Raw genomic sequence first — 24,591 nt, 5'->3', positions numbered from 1 at the left:
GAAATAACAAACAACTAATTTGCATTTCATAAAAAGGTATTTAAAAGATGTGTGTTCTGACGGATAAGCACAGCTCAAAATGGACTGACGATGTCTCCGCGAATGGTGATGAAATGTAGTCAAATTGTCAAACTCGCAGCTTGAACCAACCAAGTTTAACTACCAACCCGAACTACTCATATTCAAACACGTGTCAACTAACAGCAGGGGTCTCTCACCTTGGCCACTTTAAGACTTGTGGACTTCAACTCCCAGAATGCCTCAGCCAGCAAAGCTTCTGGGAGTTGAAGTCCACAAGTCTTAAAGTTGGAGGCCCCTGAACTAAAGAACAAAGATTCCATTCATATGCTGAATGGCTTAAACATCAACTCTGCAGGCTGACAAAACTAGAACCTTTGGTCAATCAGAATCTGTAGTCAGGAACATTGGCAGGGGAATAAAAATATCAGGATGATCCTGAAATCGAAGGTGTGGCATTTGCTGCCTGCATCATTCTTGTATTGCTTCATAATAGCATACAGGTAGTCCTAAACATACGGTCACAATTGAACCCCCAAATTTTTGTGGCTAAGTGAGAAATTTGTTCCGTGAGCTTTGTCCCATTTTACAGCTTTCTTTGCCATGTTTGTTAAGTGAATCGCCGCAGTTGTTAAATTAGTAACGTGGTGGTTAAATTAGTAACTTGGTTAAGTGAATCTAGTTTCCCCATTGACTTTGTCAGAAGGTCACAAAAAGTGATCCCACGACCCCGGGTCATGGCAACCGCCATCAATATGAGTCAGTTGTTGAGCATCTGAATATCAATCCCTTGGCCCCGGGGATGCCGTAATGGTTATAAGTATGAAAAATGGTCATAAGTTACTTTTTTCAGTGCTGTTGTCACTTCAAATGGCCACGAAGGGAACTGTTGCAAGTCGAGGACTACCTGTGTCAGGTCAACCAACACAATGGGACTGTTTTGAAGTATCGTCATCCCTCCAGACTTTTAAACTTCTGAATCAAAATCATCTCTCTCTCATCCAGCAATATTCCCTGATTGCAAACGGCAGTTTTAAAACTGCTAGGATACTGGTCCCTATTTCAGGCTCACTTGAATCTACTCGTCCTTACGCCACCAGACATCCAACCCTTTTTAATCTGATTCAAATTGCCCAAAATTTCATGTCTACAAGTAGTTCATTTCCCACAACAATCCCGTTGGTTTTCTTTTGTCTTATTTTTTTTTAAAAAAACCTCCAGGGTTCTTTGTTCTTTTGCCTTTTGTTAAAAAGAAAGAAAAAAATCAGCCAGCCTCTAGAGATTCTGTGTTTTTTCAAGTGTGTGCTGATATTTCTGAAATGATTTTGTGCCAGATTAAAGGGCACAATGCTTGTTAAGTGTCTGAGCTGACTGGAGCAATCTTCAACTTCTCTTTTTTAAAAACATTTTTGTGGATTCACAGCAGCCCTAGCCAACTCAATCCCTCCAGGCTGTGCCCCTTTAAATTCCCAGAATTCTCAGCAGTGGCTACATGAGGTAGGGATTTATGGGAGTTGAAGTCCATATCTCTGTCACTGTCCAGCATAGGTGAAACTAACTCTAAAGTTTCATTTTCTATAGTGTCCCCTGCAAATTTTATTACAAGACTATATGAGATTGAACACATCCAGTACTTTTCTTGACAGCATTAGAGAGCAGTTTACCACTGCCTTTTATCATGTTTCGACTTACCATGATGGGATTTCCTAGTCTCCCTTCCATATTTTGGCCAAGCCTGATTTTGCTAGATTTCCAAGTCCAGACAAGGTTATGTCTACTTTGGATACCCTTTCCTGAACCAAATAATTCACAGCAAACCAAAAAAAAAAATATTTTGTCATTTGAATTAATTTGTAAGAACTGTTAGTTCATAGCTGTCTATGGATGAAAAAGAAATAATTTTCCTCTTGAAGGGATTCATAGCCCAAAGATTCTGTAGGACTAGAAATGGTAGATAAATATTGTAGGTTGTCTGAAGCTTATGATGAATAGATGGTCAGACTTATTTGTTTTGCTGTGCTCAGATAATCAGAAAGTGGAATTCGATCTAGCTTGCAAAACCAGTAGCATTTATTTCAGCAAACTGCCCAAATTACAGGAATAAATCATTGTGATAGCAAGTAATGAAGCCAGTGAATAAGTAACCTGTATGGTTTTAATGGTTTGTGGATAGTTTTGCTCCCATTTAGGAAATGGATTTATGGAGTGCCTATTCTTAGTGTGTATGGCAAGATCAGCAATTTGATATCCCCAAGACTTTATTCTACCCACGGCATAAAGACCATTAGAACTCCAAAAGCTCCTCAGTTCTTCCTCAGTCGCCCATCATCCACCACTATATTGTCAGTCCATGTGTCCATTTCATTCCATGAGGTACAAAGGCAGGACCAGGAATTTTCTTGGCAAAAATAAGAACAAAACACAGGAATGGTTTATCCTACAGGAAAGAAAATGCAAAGATAGAGTTACAATAGGAGCAAGGAACATAAGAAGCAACTACTAATGCAAAAGAAGAATGAGTTTTACGATCAGTTTCAATTAGAAATCGACCGAATATGCAAACCCAAAGTACTGCTTCTTGGGCTTCTTTCGCCTCTTAAGTTTTGGGTTTTTTATTTCTCCGTGTTAAGTCGCTGCTATCTTAGGCTTAGGAGTTCTCTTTTAAAATTCTCATATTTACATCAGTTCTTTAGAGTAAAAGTTGGTAATTATCTCACCCAGTTTCAATGCTCTGTCCATGCACTGCTCCGGCACAAATCTTGTGTTCCCGGTTGCCAAAAATGGCCATCATCCCTGCTGCCATTCGGGAGAGCTTGCTTTGGACCTAATGAGGAATTTGTGGATTCCTCGTGGTCAGCAAAGCACCTCTCCTTTCTTCACCACCCCTAAAAGGTGGCTATGACCCCATAGGGTCTCCTGACAGCGGTTCCCAGCTGGATTTTGTGAAGCTTGGCAGAGCCTGCTATTTTCCAGCCGTTCTTGCCGCAACGTCAACCGGAAGTCCCTGAAGTACTGCTTGCGATTGGAGGCTGCAGTAGCCACCATTGGAATCATTAAAGAGGAAAATGAATTGGATTGTCTGGCTTAAAAAAACCAAAATGACACAGTAGACGGACTTGTTTCTGCCACTCCAATGATTTCTTCATAGCTAACACACTCCTCGTACAACCAAAACATGCCTGCACAGATGAAGTTTACCAGATGGATTATCGTTATTGCTAAAATGAAATGGGGCAGGGGGGGGATCAATTACAGCATCAAAGACATGGTGCTGATTGTGGAGCAGATCAAGAACTGCTCGCATCCAAGTTCCAAATTAAGCAGAAGAAGAAGAACAAAGCCAGACAGCTGTTATCTTGAACACATAGCTGTTTTAAGGAGAGCTTCAAACCCTATTGATAGAGAACCAGAAAAATTGTGGAATTAACTTAAAGGGGTCATAAAAGGATAAATATGGAAAGGAACTGCCAAAAATGAAGAAAGGGAAGAAAACAAAGTGGACGTCCCTGGACATTGCCAAGAACTTAAAAGAAGCCAAAGGCACTGAAGACAAAAATCTCAGAAAAGAACTTAACAGAGAACTAACAGAGAACTGTTAGAAGAGACAAGAAGCGGTACTACAACTTCTGTAAAGAAATCAAGGATGGAAACAGACTTGAAAAAACACGGGAAGTCTTTCAAAAGATCTCTAAACTCAAAATGAGGTTCCAACCTTGAATTTTCATGTCAAAGGACGTCAACGGGAAATTATAAAAATTCAAAAGAGATCTAAGGAAGATGGAAGGAGTATATTGAAATACTATACAGTAGAGATGTCAACATCCAAGATACCTTTAGAAGATACTTTTTTACTTATAAAAGTCTAGGAGTAGATGATGAGTATTCATTGTCAGTATTGAGGTCATCGTCAAGCTGGAAGGCCACAGGGACTGATGGACGCCCACAGAAGTGTGACAAACAACAAAATAAAAATCAGTCAAGGTTCCAACCAAGCTATGCCTGGGAATCTGGAACTTGACATACAGTTACAATGGTCAATGGATTCTGTTTCTTTTCACATTTATCTTTAATGAACCTTTAAGGTCACTCCATAATTTCTCTGGTTCTCTATCATCTACATTCCAGTACCCCCCCCCAAAAAAAAGATTTGTAACACAGTGTGCAGTAGATCTATGGCAAATAAGTTTTATTCCCATATTGGAGAAGTATTTGGTACTTCTCATCACCCAGCCACTCTGCTTATATGCGCACATGGGTGCATAGGCACTATTTCAATCAGTAAAGATAGCCCTCAACTTATAACTATAATTGAACCTGAAATTGCAGTTCATCTATGGAGGTTATGCAATCACTGATGTTAGATCTATCTATCTATCTATCTATCTATCTATCTATCTATCTATATCATCTTTCTTTTTCTATCTATCCATCCATCTATCTATTCATCCATCCATCTACTCATCCATCCATCCATCCATCTATTCATCCATCCCTCCATCTATTCATCCATCCATCATCCATCTATTCATCCATCCATCCATCCACCTACCTGCCTACCTACCTATCTATTTATCCATCCATCCATCCATCCATCCATCCATCCATCCATCTATCTATCTATCTATCTATCTATCATCTTTCTTTCTTTTTCTATCTATCATCTATCCATCCATCCATCCATCTATTCATCCATCCATCCATCTATCCATCCATCCATCTATTCATCCATCCATCCACCTACCTACCTGCCTACCTACCTATTTATCCATCCATCCAACTATATCTATCGATCGATCGATCGATCGATCTATTTACATTATAGGTGAAACCATAATATAATCATGATAATATTTAGCCATAGAACTGCAATGGGATGGATGTTATAACTCAATATCTAAAGAAGCTTAGATCATCCCAGGTGCCTTGAATTTTTTTTAGACATTTTTGAATTATATATGTTATAGTTTGTTCCGGAGCACCACAGTCGCATTGTGGACTCTCGGCCATTCCCTACTTAAAGAGCTTTGCCTTAGTTCTGGCATGCCTTGTCCTGATTTTATTCAGGTTCAAAATCCGTATTTTTCAGGGCAACTGCATTCCTGGAAGTGGTTTTGTTGAATCTGCCTGATCGGTTTGGCTGTGGCTATTAAAAGTTGCCCATTTTAATTGCCATTCTTCATCTAGATCATAAGATCTGTCGCAGTGGGTTAGAATGCAGTATTGCTGACTGTCAGCAGTTCGATCGTGACCGACTCAAGGTTGACTCAGCCTTCCATCCTTCCGAGGTGGGTAAAATGAGGACCCAGATTGTTAGGGGCAATAGGCTGACTCTGTAAGCCGCTTAGAGTGGTCTGACAAATGCTATGAAGCAGTACATAAGTCTACATGTTAGAGCTATTTCATCCCAAATTGGTTTCTTCGACTTAAACCTGGTGAGAGGAAGAGAGTCTAATAATTTATGTATTGAAAGATCTCTAGAAGTTGATGGCATTTTTTGGACCGTCGGTTGTTGTCACCTGAGATCAGGAAGGGCAATGTTAGAAAGAACATGAAACCATGAGAGCAGTGTGCATTTAAGAGTTCCAGATACTATTATCATTGTGTCATTAAGGTGAATGTCAATCTTGCTGGCATGATAACTTCTTCCCCATACAGGTACAAAGTATTCAACAACAGAGTATACTAATAATTGTGCCACAATACACAATGTTTTTTGGTTGTGCTCCCCAGCCTGTTCCTGCCATTTTCCTAATCAGGTTGTTCCAAGTTCTCAGTTTTTATCCAAGGTGTTATAAGTTGTGAGTCATGCCGATTATTAAGCCGGTCATACAACTGATCTAATTGTATGACATTTCCATTGCAGTGGTTGTTAAATACATCACCATGGTCATTAAGTGAGTGCTGTACTTGTTAAGTGAAGCCATTGTCTATAACAGACTTTTTTTTTTTTGCCAGAAACCGGAAGTAAACACCAGTTTCCGGCAAAAAAAAACACCCCATCATAAATCGCAGTCACATGACTGTGGGATGCTGAAAATGACTGTAAGCATGGACCAATTATCAACTGCGATAATTGGTGGGGGCTACCTGTCAGAACTTCGAATCCAAATTTAAGTATCTTTCTGGGAGGTCACTTGGAATGGTCTCTAAGCAACCGGTCATAAATCAAGGACTACTTGTATTTCAGTCTTGAAATACAGGTAGTTTCTTTAAAAAAAAGGCAGTAGCTGATCAGTTGCATTTAATGAACCATAAACAAGCTACAAGACCACGTTTTGCTTAGAATATTCTTTTGCAGGAGAAAATGTAAGAGATGGAGATTCCATAATTTGCTCTGTTTGTGTTCATAATAGACTATTTTTTTGTGGAGTCCAGCAGAGATAATGGCATACAAGCTATTGCTTCTTTTTTCAGACTCCTCGTTAATCCAAATTTTGTGGTGGAAAAGTCTCCATCTTTGCATGGATTTTCATGCCTTCATTTGCAATGTTATGGATAGTGCTGTGATGTGTTTCTGTTGTTGTTTAGCTTAAATTCCGTAAAAAACACAGTGTTGTGTCTAATCCCATTATATGTCTTGGCTATTGCAGAAGAACACTATTTACCGGGAGTTGTTTATTTCCTAAGTGTTTTAGAAGAATGGTTTGCAATTCTGGCTCAGTCATTTTGATATCTTAAATTTAACGACTGTGTTTTTCGGAGTATAAGACGCACGGGAGTATAAAACGCAACAAGATTTTGAAGAGGCAAATTTTTTAAAAAAGTTTTTGCACTCTGCAGACCTCCCAAAGGCAGACCTCCCATTTTTTTGTCAAAAAAAGGGCATGCATAGCCTTTAGGAGGCTTATAGAGTGCTCCTGGGATTTGGGGGTGGGGGCAAAAACGAGCAAAAAACATCCCACTTTTCGCTCATTTTTGCCCTCCCTGGCCCTCAGCAGCACTCTGGAAGCTTCCTAAAGGCTATGCGTGGCCATTTTTGCCAAGGGGCCGGGGTTTCGGGAGGTCAAAAATGCTGCATTTGGTGTATAAGACGCACCCAGATTTTCACCCTCTTTTTTGAGGGAAAAAGGTGCGTCTTATACTTCAAAAATACGGTAAATACTTTTAATTGTTAAGCATGGATTTCTAATAACATGATGTTCTATACTGGTTTTAGCTCCAGGTTAGCTGTCCTTGTTTCTGTTAGAGAGCCATTTTATAAGGCAAGCCTTTTTTCCTACAAAGCTAGAAAATTGTGTTTGCTACAAAAGGAAGATTTCTTTGGTCAGATGCATTTTGTCTTGTAGAAAGTAACATTTAAAAAAGGTCAAGGAAATGCAGCTGAACCCCAGCACTGTCGAATATGTGTTGCGAGCTGCTGGCAATCTTCTTTATATGTTTTTGTCACTTAAAATGTACTTTATTTTAAAATGTACTTTAGTTCAAAACTTTCTTCAACGCTTATTTTAAAATTGTAGCTTGTTGAATGTTCAAGTAAATCATACAGCTTGGAATTTTATTTTTATTTTTTTTGGGTACAACTCCTTAGTGCGTTCCTCAAATAATTAGATATGAAAGCCATCTTTTCACACGGGGAAATGCATTGCTAAAATCCTGCAGAGGATGTTGGGAAGTAAAAGGTATAGAAGTAAAGCTTTCTTTGGCTCCTAATAGCCTTCTGGACCCATAATAGAGTTTTCCTGGCAATAGATATTTCATGGCAAATTTGATTGCTGCTGAATTTTCCCCAGATTTTTTCACTTGTCAATCTGAGCTGTCAGATTTCTTGGTGGTCTCCCATCCAAGTATCAACCAGGCCCGTGATGGCAAACCAATGGCACGTCTGCCACAGGTGGCACGCAGAGCCTTCACCCCAGCTCAGCTCCACGGCGCATATGCGTGCACCTCCCAAAGTCCAGTTGGTTTTCAGATCTCTGCCGTGCATGTGGAGGGGGGGTGGCGCGCATGCAGGAGACATGCATGCATGCAAGGGGGCAGGGGGTTGTGTGTGCACGCATGCATGGGGAGAGCACAGGTGGTCATGCACACATGCAGGGGGGTGCACAAGGGGAGTCACATGATGTGGTTTCAGCACGCGACGACAAAAAGGTTAGCCATCACTGAACTTGGCCTAAGTCCGCTTTAGCTTTTTGAGATCAACTAAGGCCCTGTGACTTTGTTCTTGTGTTTCCTCTGGGATTGTATGTTTGCTCAGCCTAGCCAATGGCTATGATATTTCCTGGTGGTCTCCCTTCCAGATACTAACCACCCTCCAGTCTGTAGGCTGTAAAAAGTTTCCCCTGCTGAAATGGCCACTAAGAGAAGTGACTAAAAATGCAATAACACTCAGCCAGTGAGGAATGTCTTTCTTTGAAAAAGGCATCCTTACTTGGTTTTTCCTCTTAATTTTGAAGCTGGAAGAATTAGCCATTTGATTAAAGAAGGGAGGGTTCGCTTTCACGTGAATTTCCCTCTCTCTCTCTGCAATCAACTGTGACGAGTTAATAACAATGCAGAATGGAGGCTAATGTAGATGTCTGGGCTTGATCAGTCTGCTTAACTTGCAGGCAGGGTGGTCTCAATGCATGGTCCTGAATCATCAGAGGTGGTATTCAGTGGGTTCTGACCGGTTCTGGTGAACCGGTAGTGGAAATTTTGAGTAGTTCGGAAACCAGCAAATATCACCACTGGCTGGCCCCGCCCCATCTATTCGCTACCTCCCGAGTCCCAGCTGATCATCTGGGTCTTCTTTTGTTGCCCTGCACAGGAGAAGGGAGCTGGAAAGCAGGTTAGTGGGGTGGGGAGGGAATGGAGATTTTGCAGTATCCTTCCCCTGCCACGCCCACCAAGCCACACCACGCCCACAGAACCTGTAGTAAAAATTTTGAATCCCACCACTGGACCTGATCGGCACTTGCCCATGGGCCCCACCAGTATGGGGGGCCCGTACTAATCTCTATGTTAACCCTTCAATGCACCTTGTATCATATAAATATAGCAACGTATTTATTACATTTTACTGCATTTTGTTTATTAATACTAACATGCAAATATACGTTTAATTTTATCGACCATTTACATTTTTATTCCTGTGAGTAGTTGTAGTAGGGGCCCCAGGACACTGCTTTGCCTGGGGCCCAGATGGCCCTGCTTGCAGGGGTGTCAAACTGGCAGCCTTACGGGCTGGGTGCATCATGCACAGGACACACCCACCCCAGGCCCGTGAAGGGGAAAAACATTGTGAAACGTCACGTGACGGCAATGTGACACCCCAAGTTTGACACCCGGGGCTTAGGGGAAGTCAGAAACTGCAAGATGGCGGATGCATTGTGTGTCCCTGCACAGTACACATTTGCAAAAGGAGCAGGGCTTGTATTGCAATGCCATCCCCGGCGTCTTCCAGACTTTCCATTAAACCAGTGTTTCTCAACCTTGGCGACTTTAAGTCCTGTGGACTTCAACTCCCAGAATTCCCCAGCCAGCTGGCTGGGGGATTTTGGTAGTTGAAATCCACAGGACGTGAAGTCGCCAAGGTTGAGAAACACTGCATTAAGCTGACAATATGAGAAGTTGAGTCTTGTAGTAGATCCTCAGAAAAAAACCCAGGAATTTTATTTTTCTGTCCAAAGGCATGTCATAGGAAATGTTTAAATGTTGCTGCTTCGATGTCTTGCACGTTTTTATCCTCCTATGGATGCCCCTCTGAGTCTTTGGCGGCTCGGGATCTGTTTGTTTTCATCAGCAACAGATGATACACACTCCTGTATGAGTGCAGATGAGCCTGTCATCTGCACCTCTCTAACCGTCTGGTTTGGTTCTGCAACCCAACAAGACAGACACAGACTTCAGAGGATACTCAGAACTGCAGGAGAAACAGTGGCTACCAACCTGCCTTCCGTTGAGGACCTGTACACTGCACGAGTCAAAAAGAGCGCTGTGAAAATATTTACAGACCCCTCACATCCTGGACATAATCTGTTCCAACTCCTACCCTCAAAACGATGCTATAGGGCACTGCACACCAAGACAACTAGACACAAGAACAGTTTTTTTCCCGAAGGCCATCACTCTGCTAAACAAATAATTCCCTCAACACTGTCAAACTATTCACTAAGTCTGCATTACTATTACCCTGTTTCCCCAGAAATAAGACCTCCCTGGATAATAAGCCCAATCGGGCCTTTGAGCGCATGCGCTAAAATAAGCCCTCCCCAAAAATATTGCAACACATCAGTAGCCATGAGGTGACCATGCTCACCGCCTCCTGCACCTCAAAAATAATAAGAGATCCCCGAAAAGAAGGCCAAGCGCTTATTTGGGGGGGTCAAAAGAAAATAAGACCCTGCCTTATTTTGGGGAAAATATGGTACTATTAATCTTCTCATCATTCCTATCACCCATCTCCTCCCTCTTGTGACTGTATGACTGTAACTTTGTTGCTTTTATCCTTACAATTTATATTAATTGTTTCCTGATTGTTTATTCGTACCCTATGACTATCATTAAGTGATGTACCTTATGATTTGTGAGAAATGTATCTTGTCTTTTTATGTACACTGAGAGCATCTGCACCAAAGACAAATTCCTTGTGTGTCCAATCACACTTGACCAGTAAAGAATTCTATTTTCTATCGATCTCCTCTACTGCCTCTGCATCGCACATCAAAATGGTCTCTGAAAGTTTCCACTTTGGTTTTTGGGGCCACTGTGGAATGAGAACCATGCGCTACAATCGTCCAGGGAATATGACTAGGAAGATACAAATGGGGGATGCTTCCTTCCTGAAGACAGTTGTTTGCGCCTCAGAAATCATCCAGGCTTGTCTGCCTGTCAGAACAGAAAACTCATAATTGTTTTCATTTGAAGGGCTCCCTCTGATAAGATTTTACAATTGAATAGTTGCTGCAGACATGCCAATCCTTTTGACAAAAGCAAGAACAACAACAACAATAATATCATTGGCAAAGGTTAGCAACTTACTTGTGGCTCCCTTGATAGCTTTAGGGCTGGACTCCCCCCCCTCATAGTGCCAAACATGTAACGGCTTTTTCAGTTGACTGTCTTTCAAGGTTGGAAGTTCAACGGTTTGCAAAAAAAAAAAAGCATTGGTGTTTTTTTTTTACCTCTTGCAAACCAGCGAATGATTTTCTTGTGGCTGAGCATGTATGCAGGAGAAATAGGGTATCCAGCCAGAACTATTTGCAAATAAACATTTTTCATCTAGTGATGGAAAGGATTATACACCCAGGCTGGGCACTTGACATGTCAGAATATAAAAACCAAAATATGTGGACTTTATGTCAAGAGTTTTGGCAGAGTGACTATTATTATGAGATAAGCCCAGGAATAAAACACAGTGCATAGCACACAGAGCCTTTAGACAATTTATAGTGGTTTATATAAGCATATATACAAACATACATATGGTAGATAAATCCCTTATCACTCACCTACTGACACAAGGAGAGAAAGGAGATACATGACAAGAGAAACACCCTCTAATGGCCACCTATATATAGACACCTCATGAAACAGTAAATGACCTATGGACCCCATTAGAGTCTTAAACCGGTGATACCTGTATTGCTGAATCATCCTCATTGCATCAATTTACAGATTACAGCTTACAACCTTACATCAGCTGGCAGCTATTAAATCCTCATTACCTGACATTTCAGTTCCCAGAATTCCCCAGCCAGCCTTGGTTCCTGGTGGATCCTGAGCATTGAAGTCCATGCATCTTGAAGTGGCTAAGTTTGAGAAACCCAACACTAACGTAAGCGTCTCGTCTCTCTCAAGTAATTTTGCTCTTGCCTTCTCCTGAGAGATCTTTCAAGAATCACAGATGGCATTTGGAGCTCACCTAATCCAACTCCCTACCCATTCTATGATTACAGCTGGATGGCCATCAAACTCACCACGTCCGATTGTTGAACATAAAGAAATTCTTGCTATCCAACTGTTACCTGTCTTCTAACTCAGAGATGGCTAACCTTTTCCTAAAGGTGTGCCAAAACAGTGTGTGCGTGCATGCGTGCCCACCCACCTGCGCATGCACAAGTGATTCCCCACACCGCATATGCAAGTGGGGAGGGAGGGAATTTTCACACTCCCCAGGCTTTCCTGAAACCTGGGGAGGGTGAAAACGGTGGCTTCCAGGGGGCCAGGGGAGGCCGTTTTCACTCTCCCTAGGCTTCAGGAAAGTCTCCAGAGTCTTGGATGGGTGAAAAACAGGCCCAACGGGCCAACCGGAGGTTCGGGAACGAACTTCCAGTTGGCCCATTAGGCCTGTTTTTCGCAATAGCCCTCAGGCTGATGGAGCATAGGATACGTGGGGTAGTATAAATAATGGTTCCAGAGTTGCCTTTAAAATGAAAGGAAATTGAGATTTTTTTGAAAGCCGAGGAGACAGTGGCAAACAGTGGCATTGCTGGAGAAAACAACCGTATGCTGGTTTGCAGAGACGGGTGTTCATTTCACAACCTTTAGGTAATTTGTGTGTAATATGTGGGTCTGGGGTCCATTACTATGGTGCCCCAGGAGGAGGGTAATTTATTTGGATAAACAAAAAGCAACACTGAAGAGCCATACCTTTTGCTGGCTAATGCACTGCTCAAAGGTGTGTTTGTGGTATAAATAAATCACACTATAGATGCAAATAGGCTAGAAAATGATTCTCTAATCCTCACATCTTCAGTTCTCCTAAAACATCCCGGCCTTTTATAATTCATTTGTGCTTGAAGTTAAAAGCTTAATGAGATGGGGGGGGGGGTTCCCTCCGCAAGGCTACTTCTTAAAACGTAATTTACCAAACTGATGTTTTGCTACACTCTGAGAAAAAAGGGATCACGTATGAATGCCTCTACTCATAACAATCCTGCAAAGTAGAGCGTATAACTGACCTAAAGTTCTGGAAGTTAAATAGAGAACTCTGGAAGTCAATTGGATACTTGTCCAGCACTTTTGACCATTATGCTATGTTTGCTTTTTCAACATTTCTGGCAAGGTAGAGGAGAAGAGAGGCTCTTATAGAAAACTTGGTGGTCTCCTCTTACATTTCTGAAAGTACGAAAGCTCATGCACAATGTCCTTTCTTTTATTGCCATTTCACCCGAAAGCTAATTTGGGGTAGTACAGGGGTGTCAAACTCAATTTCATTGAGGGATGCATCAGGGTTGTTTTTGACCACAGCGGGGTGGGTTGGGGGGGAAACATAGCCAGGATGGGCATGGCCAGCTTGAGGCCACTCATGTTGGAGGCACCTGTGGTGGCCCGAGTGCTCTGCCAGCGAAAACAGGCTCCCGAGCTCTGTTTTCGACTGCAACAGCCTCCTGCAGCCTTCCGTCAGTGAAAACTGGAGGCCGTCTTTTCTTTTGGATCTCCAGGGCTGGGGAAACTGGGAAGGGAGCGGGGTTGCATGGAGTTGGTAGAAATATTTAGTCACAACAACATTCTTTTCTTTGAGAGTCAAGGACGTTCAGCCTGCACCTGGAATGACGTGACTGGGAGGCATCTCCAGTTGGGATAGTGAATTGATTGGATTATGTGATGGACATGTGGGTGCTGGGCAGGGACTTGAACTTTCTTTTGGGTGGGGAAAACCTGGGAGCTTTCAGATTCGGGTGTTCCCAGATGTGCCAATATGACAACTCTAATAAAATGGAACTTTTAGGAACTGCTGGCCTTGGAGTCCTCATTGGTTGGGGGCATTACTTGGAACCCTGACATTGAAGCTCGGGGACCGTGTGCGACCTCCCCAAGCTCTGTTTTCGCTGGCAGAGGCACCACAGCCATTCCTTCACTGTTTCCAGGGTGGTCCTGCAAATCTAAGCGCTCCACAGGCCGCATCCGCTCCATAGGCCTTGAGTTTGACACCCCTGGTGTAGTGGCATCAGGATAGAAACTGGGAGACAGTGAATTCTAGTCCCACATGAAGCCAGCTGGATGGCCTCGGGCCAGTCACTTTCTCTTAGCTTTGGAAAGGAGGAAAGTGGCAGACCACTTCTAAAAAAATCTTGCTAAGAAAACTGTCGGGACTTGCCCAAGACAGTCGGTGTTGCTATGAGTCAACACCGACTCGAAAGCACCCCAAAAATAAAATAAGATATACCCATCAGTAGGCTTTCTTTCTCTTTGAAGCAGCAATTCACAGTGTACAATAATTGAAGAGAATAAAATGCATGCCTGGGTCATATTTACTTTATGAGCGACGGGTGATTCATTCCATGCTCCCATTTGCAAGTCCTAAGATGCTTACTGTCAGCCGAGATGAATATAGGGGAATGTAATAGGATTCAAGATATAAGGAGTGGGGGGGAAAGGTCTTTATTGCTAAAGAATGTTTTTCCTTTTTTTGCAACATAAACTGCTGTTGTCCGTTCAAGGGTGATTTTCACCATGACATTTGCGATTTATTAGTTTGTTGTTCCATTTCAGTGCCTCTCAGCTTCTCTTTATCTGGGCTTTATGGGGCATATTTTAGGATGGGAAGTTCAGTATTGAACATGAAACGCTCCCATTCAAATGTTCAGATCAGGATTATACAGTTTTCAAGACTAAAACGTTCAGGGTTTTTTTCTTGGCTGTAATTTAAGAATAGCTCCAGCTCCCATGGACACAGCCTGCAGCCATCCAGGCAGGAAAGCTTTAGCCAAAAGGGAAGCTCATGTATTTCTGTACTCCACCCCACCCCGATTTATGTTCTGTCAAAAACTATTATGATAGCAGTTTATACCTAAGGACATCAAGGCCAGGTTATTTGCAAGATAGGTTTAATTTAAATCAAGTTGCAGGGGTGGATGTCAACTGAAACACAATTGCTTGAAGGTTAAATCCAAATTAGGTTTAGTTTTTGGATGCATTTCTCATAGTGGTGGTTGCCCCCAAGGATAAACCATGTGGGTTTTTTTTTTTTTTAAAAGCTTGAATCAACTCAACATCTGGTCATTCCGTGGGTTCATCCTTCGAGTTTTATTATTTGTTTATTACATTTATATCCTGCTGTAATTCAATTAAGGACTCTCAGCGGTTACATGGCAATGTAAACGTCCACAGCTTTTTTTTTTTTTAAAAAAATGGAAAATGTAAGAATAGAATTATAAACGAAGAATAAACATTACCAAACCTCAAACAGTTTTAAGCTGTTTGTGGAAGGCAGGGAGAAAGCCATCTGAATTGCAGCAGTTCCAAAGAAACAGCCCTTATCACAAGCTGAATTCCCTGGAAAGATCATGTAACCTGGGCTGATTCCAGTTCTGAATCTGACCTACTGTTAACCATAGAGGGCTTTAACGCAGTGTTTCTCGACTTCCAAGGGAGCAGTGGTGAACTAAAGATAATTCCATGAGATGGGGAGCTATCGACTGTGGCAAAGAGGCTGCTACAGGTTCACCCGGGTTCGGGAGAACCTGTAGCTAATGTTATGGCTAGTTCAGAGAACCTCTAAATTCCATCTCTGGCTGGCCCCGCCCATCCCATCTTGCCCCTCCCCTCTCAGGAGCCTCCACGTGGCCCGTTTTTGATGCGAGGTAAGTGCAGGGCCCGTGCGGAGACTGGGGGGGGAATGGGCCTCCCAGAAGTTCCAGAAGGCAGGAAACAATCCCGTTTCTGGCCTCCAGAGCCCAGGGGAGGCAGTTTTCGCCTTCCCAGAGGCTCGAGGAAAGCCTCCGGAGTCAGAGGAAGGTGAAAATGCCCCCCCCCATGTTGCAAGAGCCAACCAGGCCACGCCCACCATGCCCATGCCCACCCAGTAACCAGGCAGAGAATCTGTTGCTGAAATTTTTGAAGTCCACTCCTGCAAAGATGGTAGAAAACGAATCAGTACCTGAATTTCTCTCTGGGTGAAAGAGAGGACTTGGGATCATCCACAGGGCTCCATACAGATGTTCCCCGTGACAAGATTGCAAAACAGCAATTTCCGCCAAGTTTCAGGGCTTTGGAAGAGAGGAGAGTTAGCTTTGCCAAAACCATGGGACACTGGGTTGATCCACTTCCTTTCTTAATTACTTAATTACTAAAAATGGCTTTTAAATTGCTTTTTGGATATTAAGAACCTTCAAAAGGACAAGTTTTATTATACTGGGTGATTTTGGTTCAATCCACAGTGAAGAAGTTTTATATAAGTTTAAAACTTAAAAGAAAACGTTTCATTTGGAAATAAGCAGTGAAATTGTGATTAAAGCTTTTAGAAAGCCTTTAAATGGGTAAAGCAGTCAGACTGATGGGAAATAAGGTTTTGAAATTCTTATGTGAATATTTCCTTACTTTTTTAAAAAAATCTTTAAAAAAACAATCAATTTGAATGTGAGATCTGCAACTGAAAGGCTTGAAAGTGGCAACTAAGCAACAAGATTAAATCCTGGGATCTAATGGGGAAACATGTCAGGTAATGAGGATTTAATAGCTGCCAGCTGATGTAAGGTTGTAAGCTGTAAGACGATGCAAGGTAATTTAAGACTGATGCAATGAGGTGTACATGTGTGTGTGTGTTTTTTCGTAGATTTTCACAGGTGTAGGTATGCTGGTCTTATTGTGTTCGGGTCTTTTCCCATGTAAGATTGAGATTGTCTTGGCAACATTTCGACGAGGTCTCACTCGCCATCCTCAGGCTTGTGTTTTGGCTTAAAGCGTGGCCGGAGCTGCCGTCTTTATATAAATCTTGGTGTGTGTGTGTGTGGAGTGCTGGCTTTGTTTCAGTAAGTGGATTGACGAGCCCAATCCACCATCCAGGCCATTACAACACAAAACAACAACGGACCCACAGCCAGCACCAATCAGCACCAATCTACCAATCATGATACAGCCACACAGCCAATCAATCCACTTACTGAAGCAACGCCAGCACACCATATACACCCCACCAAGTTTTATAGAAAGATGGCAGCTCCGATCACGCTTTAAGCCGAAAACACCAGCCTGAAGATGGCGAGTGAGACCTTGCTGAAACGTTGTCAAGACAATCTCAATCTTACAAGGAAAAAGACCCGAATACACCAAGATCAGCATATATACATACATACGTTACAGGGTGCTTCTCTCTCGTATCGTATCTCATTTCTCTCCTTGTATCAGTAGCTGAATGGTAAGGGATTTATCTCTATGTATTATATGTCTGTATATATGTATATATAAACCACTGTTAATTGTCTAAAGGCTCTGTGTGGGTTTATCTCATAATAATAATGATGCTGCCAAAACGTCTGCAGTTACTTTATTGTTGTGCACAGAATGGGATGCAGTTAGGAAAATAAGGCTGCAAATTTTCAGCTCAAACCCGGAAGGATTCACTGCAAGAAATTTTTTGAAAAATCCCATTGGACTTCTTTTAAGGTAGAACTAGCAGGGGTGAGCACAACACAACTCAGCAGGCTCCCTGTTTTACAGTAGAGATACTTCAGAGAGGTTTTGCTGAACCTTTGAAAAAAGTGTCTTATCCCACTTAAAAATAAACCCTCTTTAAACAGTGGCTAAAAAGTGAGCTCTGTTTAAAGATCAAAGGGACCATTACTTTCTGAGCCCTTGATTTTTCTAGTCTTGTTGACAATCATTCCTCTTTGGGGGAAGATTCAGAAGTCTGCCAAGTAGCAACTTCTTGCATCTTGTAACTCCCAGGGTTTTCAAAATCAAGATCTTTAAATACAAATGTCTAGTCTCCATCCCTTTGATCATTTCCTTTCTTGGCAGCCAAGCCTGGCCTGATTTCTTTCTTCTTGGCAAGCCAACCTCTTAAGGGAATAATGCAGGACATCCATTTGCAAATCTAGTGTAATATACATTCTCAAGGTCTTGGATCATGATTTAAATCTGTGTGCACAAAAACCAAGCAAAGCTTTGATTGTCTCATTGGAGCATCTTCACTTTTTTTGTTTATTACATTCTGCAGGTCAATCCAGAACTCCCCAAAAATTAAAGTCTCGGAATTGTGGCTTGTGGCTCTTGTTAGGAATTAGATAGAATTAAAGAAAGAGGATGAAACCCAAACACCAAACATGTGTCCTTCACCAAAGCAAGAAGAAGGAATCTTGACAGGGCTGAGAAATCAAAAGGCTGATTTCTCATTGTGAGATTGCAACTTTGGAAGGAGAACTTCAGTAGTATTTCACACTTAAGAAGCATGAAAGTATCCAGATGACCTTGCTCCTGGGGAGGAAAGCTATGACAAATCTAGACAGCATACTAAAAAGCAGAGACATCACCCTGCCAACAAAAGTGTGTATAGTCAAGGCTTTCCCAGTTGCAATGTATGGCTATGAATGTTGGACCATAAGAAAGGCTGAGCGCCAAAGAATTGAGGTCTTAGAACTATGGTGTAGGAGAAGATCCCCGCGAGTCCCTTGGACTGCAGGGTGATGAAACCGGTCAGTCCTAGAGGAGATCAACCCTGACTGCTCTTTAGAAGGCCAGATCCTGAAGATGAAACTCAAATGCTTTGGCCACCTAATGAGAAGGAAAGACTCACTGGAGAAGAGCCTCATGCTGAGGAAGATTGGTTGGGAAAGGAGGGGCGAGGAGAGGCTGGTGAGGCGCCCCTTGATGTGAGTGACAGCGAGTTGGCCACACCCACCAAGTCACATGACCACCTAGCCACGCCCACCCAGCCTGAGGCAGGTCATATTAATGGCCCGTGGATCATATTAGTGGTCCACGGGATTTAAAATTATGAATTTAGTAGTCCTTGAGGTCCAAAAAGTTGGTGACCCCAGGGATAAGACTTCGCAACCTGATCATCCCGTCTTCTCTTCTTTGAACCTGTTCTGAGTTCTTTGAATCCATCTTAAAGTGTGCTATTTCAAGTGTGTGGCATTCTTTAGGAAACAAAGTGCTATCCCGTTCCTCTCCCTATCGCCTTTCCTCAAAATGAACCACATCTAGCCTTTTAATCTTTTGTAGCTCCTCCTTCATCATCCTTGCTGCTTTCCTCTGACCCTGATCCAGCTTCACCAAGTCCTTAAACCAGGGTTTCTCAACCTCGACAACTTTTAAGAAGTGTGGACTTCAACACCAAAGAGATTCCCCAGCCAGGCAGCTAGATTTAGTGATGGCTAAATATTGAGGACGAAATTGGGATAGTCAAAGAAATGAGTGATATAATGAAATTTGGAGTATGGCAACAAATGATTAATTAACAGTGGAAATTGAAGAGATTATCAAAGCAAATAATTATAATGAAATATAGGAGGGGGTAGATTTTATAAAATCAGTGTTTTGAAGGAAGGTAAAGGGAATAAGCCTACTCAAGAATATATGTTGCTTTGGAGGGATTAAGGGCACAATTGGAATATATTGTATATCTTTTAGTTGTTATAGATGAAGAAATATAAAGGGGGTGCACTCATTGTAAGATTTGTTTGTTTTTTTCCTTTTCCTTTTTTTCTTTCTTTTTTATATTTAGATTTATAAATATATAATATATGTATGTTTGTGTTATTTGTGTGTGTGTATCCACGCACACGCACACATATGTGCAAGTGTATGTGTGTGTGTATGTGTGTGTGTATATATATGTGTGTGTGTGTGTTGTATTTGTGCTGATAAATAAATAAAGGGAGACTAGTATAGATCTATTTCAAGCTATTTAGCTCTCATCAGCTGGCCTGCCTAAATACTCGAAATAGATCTATACTAGTCTCCCTTTATTTATTTATCAGCACAAATACAACACAAACATAACAAAGGCAACATTAAAAATAAAAATATGGTTTTCTGCCTGGATGGTCTCCTGTAGTTTGCCGAAGGTACAGGTATGCAGATCTTCGCGTATTCGGGTCTTTTCCCGTGTAAGATTGAGAGTATCTTGGCAATGTTGCTACGAGGTCCTACTGGCCATCTTCAGCACAAACATGAAGCTAAAGGCACCAGCCTGAAGATGGCGCGTGGGACCTCATCAAAACGTCGCCAAGATACTCTCAATCTTACATGGGAAAAGACCCGAATACACCAACACCTTTCAGCTTCGTGTTTATGTGAGTAAAGTGTGGTCGGAGCTGCCGTATTTCTATAAATCTTGGGGGGGGGGGGTGGAGTGCTGGCTTTGTTTCAGTAAGTGGATTGATTGGCTGTGTGGTTGTATCATGATTGGTAGATTGGTGCTGGCTGTGTGTCCGTTGTTGTTTTGTGTTGTAACGGCCTAGGTGGTGGGTATATATATGGGTGGTGGTGGGTATATATATTCATAGATATATGAATTCCCCAGCCAGCACATAGAGAACAGAGGGGAAAGGGGTATTTTCTGTAATATAGAAATTGTCCTTTCAATTGCGGTTGTTTATATTAAGCAGCCTATGTTAAGCAGCCTAATAACCACAAGTTGATACTGATTATATTTGTATTCTACTCTTGCTTCTGGTTTTCAAAAGGTTCTGCACAATTATCTCTTTGATAATTCTTTTATTCTCCTAATCATCCAATGATGGAGACTAGCGAAGGGGAGGATGGACTGATTGAAAGTTCCCCATGAATTTTCATGGCCGACTGAGCTGTGAATCTTCCTCTGCCCACGTAGCTCTGCCCAAAAGTAACAGCTTCACCAATGTGTATCCTGAGACATCATCAGTTTGAAGATGTAATCTCGGAGAGGCTTGATTTCCAATTTTGTTGGCACTAGGATGGCAATTGTGGATGGGGCACCACTGCAGGGGCTATTGAGCTAACAATAGCTGCTTATTTCTATTAGAAATAGACGCTTAGTACTAGATTTATTTTCTATTTGTATAAATACATAAGTATGAGTGCATTTTATGGATTATTAGGAAAGCAATTACTCCATAATTTTAAAATCTGAGTATGTAGCAAAGGAGAACCAGCTCTCTTTTCCAGTAAGCTTTCAAGGATAAATTCCCAAGACAACCGATTTCTTCTTCTATGTTTATAGAAAATGAAGCTACTAGATCAGACTTAGGGGTGACTGAATGAGGTTAGGCCTTACATTAGGAGCTTTGTGAGATGGTCAAGAGCTCCCTTTGATATTTTCTTAAACGCTTTAAAAACCTGACGTGCTTAATAGCAGCCAGAGGCCTTTGAACATGACTGCTTCTGTTTTAATACTTTCTGGTGTAGGGAGTTAGCACCCATCCCTAGAATCCTAGAGAAATGAAATATCCTGGGAAATATTGAAAAGGCAGAATATTATATTTCCCTAGATAAGAAATGGGGGAACTTGTTTTTAGGCAGGAAACAGACTCTCAAGTGTTTTTGGACTTGGCTTGGTCTAGGATGGTCACATTTTCCCAATTGAAACTATGGCTAAATCTGTCTATTATGTTGTAAGGGCTGGTTGGTGTTCATGGATGCATTTTTGCCAGTCTCCTGCCTGTTTGTCCTACGTAGCAGTTGCTGCAGTCCTTACATTGTATGTTGTAGATGACTCCTGATATTTCTTCTGGGGTGGTTGGGTTTGCTTACGAAGTTCTATAGGGCTTTAGTTGACATGTGTGTTATGCTGATTCCATGTGGTTATAGCAAAGGTGGTATTCGGACGAACCGGTTCAGATGGTTCGTCCTAACCAGTAGCGAAAATCGCAGGTGGCCACGCCCACCCTCCCCGGTTCTACGGCATCCCATTTGGGTCCCTTTTTTCACCCAAAGCACATGTGCGCGATCACATTTGCGAACTGGTAGGGAAGGTAAGTGAGTACCACCCCTGGGTTGTATCAATGTATATGTACTGTCAGTGCAAATATATCCCCCTCTTCTAACTTCACAATTTTGTCTGGTTCATTAGGTAATTCTCAAACAGATCAATGAAAAGAAAACAATGACAAGTTGTGGTCGGCAATCCTTACATACACTGATTATTGTATTCTGTTCGCTCTGGTCAGCAGGTAAGTCTGACTTTTTAATTTATCGGTGGCTTTTATTTTGATTTCAAATCCCTGAAATATTTGCTGTGCTTGAGCTCTAGTCGCTAAGGAAAATTAAAATAACATCTTTCTTGTATGAGCTTTTCACGGGTCAGCACAGAGTTAATAAAAGACAATAGATTAAGAACGTGACATTTGTTTTTTTTCTTACAAAAGCTCCTTTCGCCATCTGGTTGTTTTGTTGCTGTCGGTTTCTAATCAACAATAGAACTGATAAGTCTTGGGAAAGGGAAGTCAACCACATAGTGCGTGCATATTATTTCCTGCTTCTCGTTGGTTTAATAGAGCAACACTATAAAAATAAGGGACGTGGTGGCTCAGTGGCTAAGACACCGAGCCTGTTGATCAGAAAAGTCGACAGTTCAGCGGTTCGAATCCCTAGCGCCACATAACAGAGTAGGCTCCCGTTACTTGTCCCAGCTTCTGCCAACCTAGCAGTTCGAAAGCATGTAAAAATGCAAATAGAAAAATAGGAACCACCTTTGGTGGGAAGGTAACAGCATTCCATGACCCTTCGGCGTTTAGTCATGCCGACCACATGATCATGGAGACGTCTTCGGACAGTGCTGGCTCTTCAGCTTCTTAATGGAGATGAGCACTGCCCCCTAGAGTCGGGAACGACTAGCACATATGTGCGAGGGGAACCTTTCCTTTTACCTTAGTAAAAATAACCTATAGACAGGTATTTCAAAACCACTGTTTACCTTCAATAGGAAGATCTTTAAAAAGCAGGGGGGAAAGAGTCATAAGAGTTTTTATGAAGGGATTGATCTGCAACAGATAATGTGGTGTAGAAGAACAATGGCATTTCCAGGTTGACATGGACTTTGTGATTATACTAGGACTAAGGGACCAGTGAGGGGGTCAGAAAGCAGTTGTTTAACCCAGGGGTGTCAAACATGCCGCCCATTGGTTGCATCTAGGCCATGGAGTTCGCCTTGGGCCATCCTGGAGATGGCGAGGGACTGGCCCCTGCTGCCCCTGGACCGGCCACGGCCACCCCGTCAGCTGCAACAACCAGACCACATCCACCCTGGCCGCCCAAGGGCAAACAAAATCCCGACAAGGCCCGCGACGGGATCGAGTTTGACACCCCTGGTCTACCACATGTAAAAAAATCCGGTGGGGTTTGGACTATATGACTATGTGGCCATGATTTTGTCTCTCCTTCTGAAGGACACTACGGTTGGGACAGATCAGGATATAATGACTGATTCTCCCGTTTCTGAAAAGGGCATAATCTACTAATTGTCTAGATGTGTCTCTCACCCTAGCTAAAAGAAGCTGCCATTTTTAAACTAGGCTTCCCGAGACCATAAAAATCACACACTTAGTCCCAAAACCCCTTTTTTTTATTGAAACGGCTGTGAATTATGTCCATTCACAGCCCGTAATGATTCGCAACCATCTTTGAAGAGTCTGACAGAAGTCTGCCACAGTCTTTCAGGGTAAGGCTGATAAGCACCCACCTTGATCTCCCTTGAAATGCTGCCAGAGACCTAATTGCCAATTAGTTTTGCAAGGCCAAACGGAGCACAGAGTCACACGGAGCTTCAGAGTTTAAACCGACCAGAAGGAACAAATGTTGCAAAAGCTCATGTTTCCGTTTGCTCCTTTTTTATGTCTTATGGGAGGAGCCAATCATCTCCAAGCCTTACTCCCAAGTTGTCCCTTTTGTCTTAACAAAAGATGTCACGGACACCTTTGTATGTATTTGATGCATCATTAGCCGCAGACAGTCAGCAGGGTGCTTGGTCTCAGACAACTCCTAACTGTTCTTACCCTCTGGCAGCTCTGCAGATGAGCACACTGGGAACAGGCTCCCCCTGTTTCTCCGCTGATGTCAGGCTCCGGAGGCAGCACGTAACTCCCAGATGTCCCTGGCCCCTCTCTGCCTCCGATGCAGAGCCCTCGTCCAAGCCTTCCCCAGACTCCAGGACTGGGCCATGTTCCTCCTCAACCTCCTCGCTGTCCGACTCTGCTGCCAGCTCCTCAGGCCGCTGGCGAACCACAACTGTGTCTCACAAGGCTGTATTGATCGAGGGCAGATTGCAGTAGATATTTGGGGTTTTCTTTAAATCTTTTTGTTCTCTTGAATGTCACGGACACCTTTGTATGTATTTGATGCATCATTAGCCGCAGACAGTCAGCAGGGTGCTTGGTCTCAGACAACTCCTTTGTTGTATCGATTTCAACAGGGAAATTAAAGGGCTTTGTTTACCGGAAAAATCAATGGGACTTAACCATTAGAGCCTAATCAGTCCATGAAATGGAGAATCTCATTTCACATGTAAGGCTGGAGTTTTTTTTGGGGGGGGGGAATGAAACCATGTCTTTGGTTGAAACAAAAACATTAAGCCTGAAGACCCCTGAAATTAAGATGCTTCCAGCTGATGGGAGATATAGGATTCCACCAGTGTTTTTCAACCTTGGTCACTTTAAGATGTGTGGATTTTTCAGCTTCCGGAATTCCCTAGCCGGCAATTTTCCCAGTAAGCAGTCAGCATAGTGGGTGGAATAGAACCCAACATACTGACTGGGAATTCTGGGAACTGAAGTCCACACATCTTAAAGTGGCCAGGGTTGAAAAGCACTGGATTATACTATAAAGCAGTATACGTGTCAGACTCGATTTCACTGAGGTCCGCATCAGGGTTGTGTTTGACTTCAGGGGGTTAGAGTGGGTGTGGTCAGGATGGACATGGCCAGCTTGATGTCACTCATGTCAGGGGCACCA

At 42.5% G+C, this 24,591-nt stretch overlaps 1 protein-coding gene across 3 annotated transcripts in view; it reads left to right on the top strand.

Moving 5' to 3' along the window:
• The window catches only part of SHISAL1 (shisa like 1), a 104,408-nt gene that overhangs the window by 21,452 nt on the left and 58,365 nt on the right, over positions 1-24,591 (top strand). For all 3 annotated transcript variants that reach the window (XR_014175731.1, XM_081957499.1, XM_081957498.1), the window contains exon 2: positions 21,716-21,815. Coding sequence is in view for 2 of the 3 variants with exons in the window: in XM_081957499.1 (XP_081813625.1) it covers positions 21,749-21,815 (67 nt within the window). In the remaining variant the exon portion in view is untranslated. The remainder of the gene's footprint in view (positions 1-21,715; positions 21,816-24,591) is intronic.

This window comes from Natrix helvetica (genome assembly GCF_964273705.1).
Source record: "Natrix helvetica genome assembly, chromosome: 6".
Classification (NCBI taxonomy): domain Eukaryota; kingdom Metazoa; phylum Chordata; class Lepidosauria; order Squamata; family Natricidae; genus Natrix; species Natrix helvetica.
The sequence above is the reverse complement of the archived record's forward strand: the minus strand, read 5'-3'. Positions and strand labels throughout refer to the sequence as shown.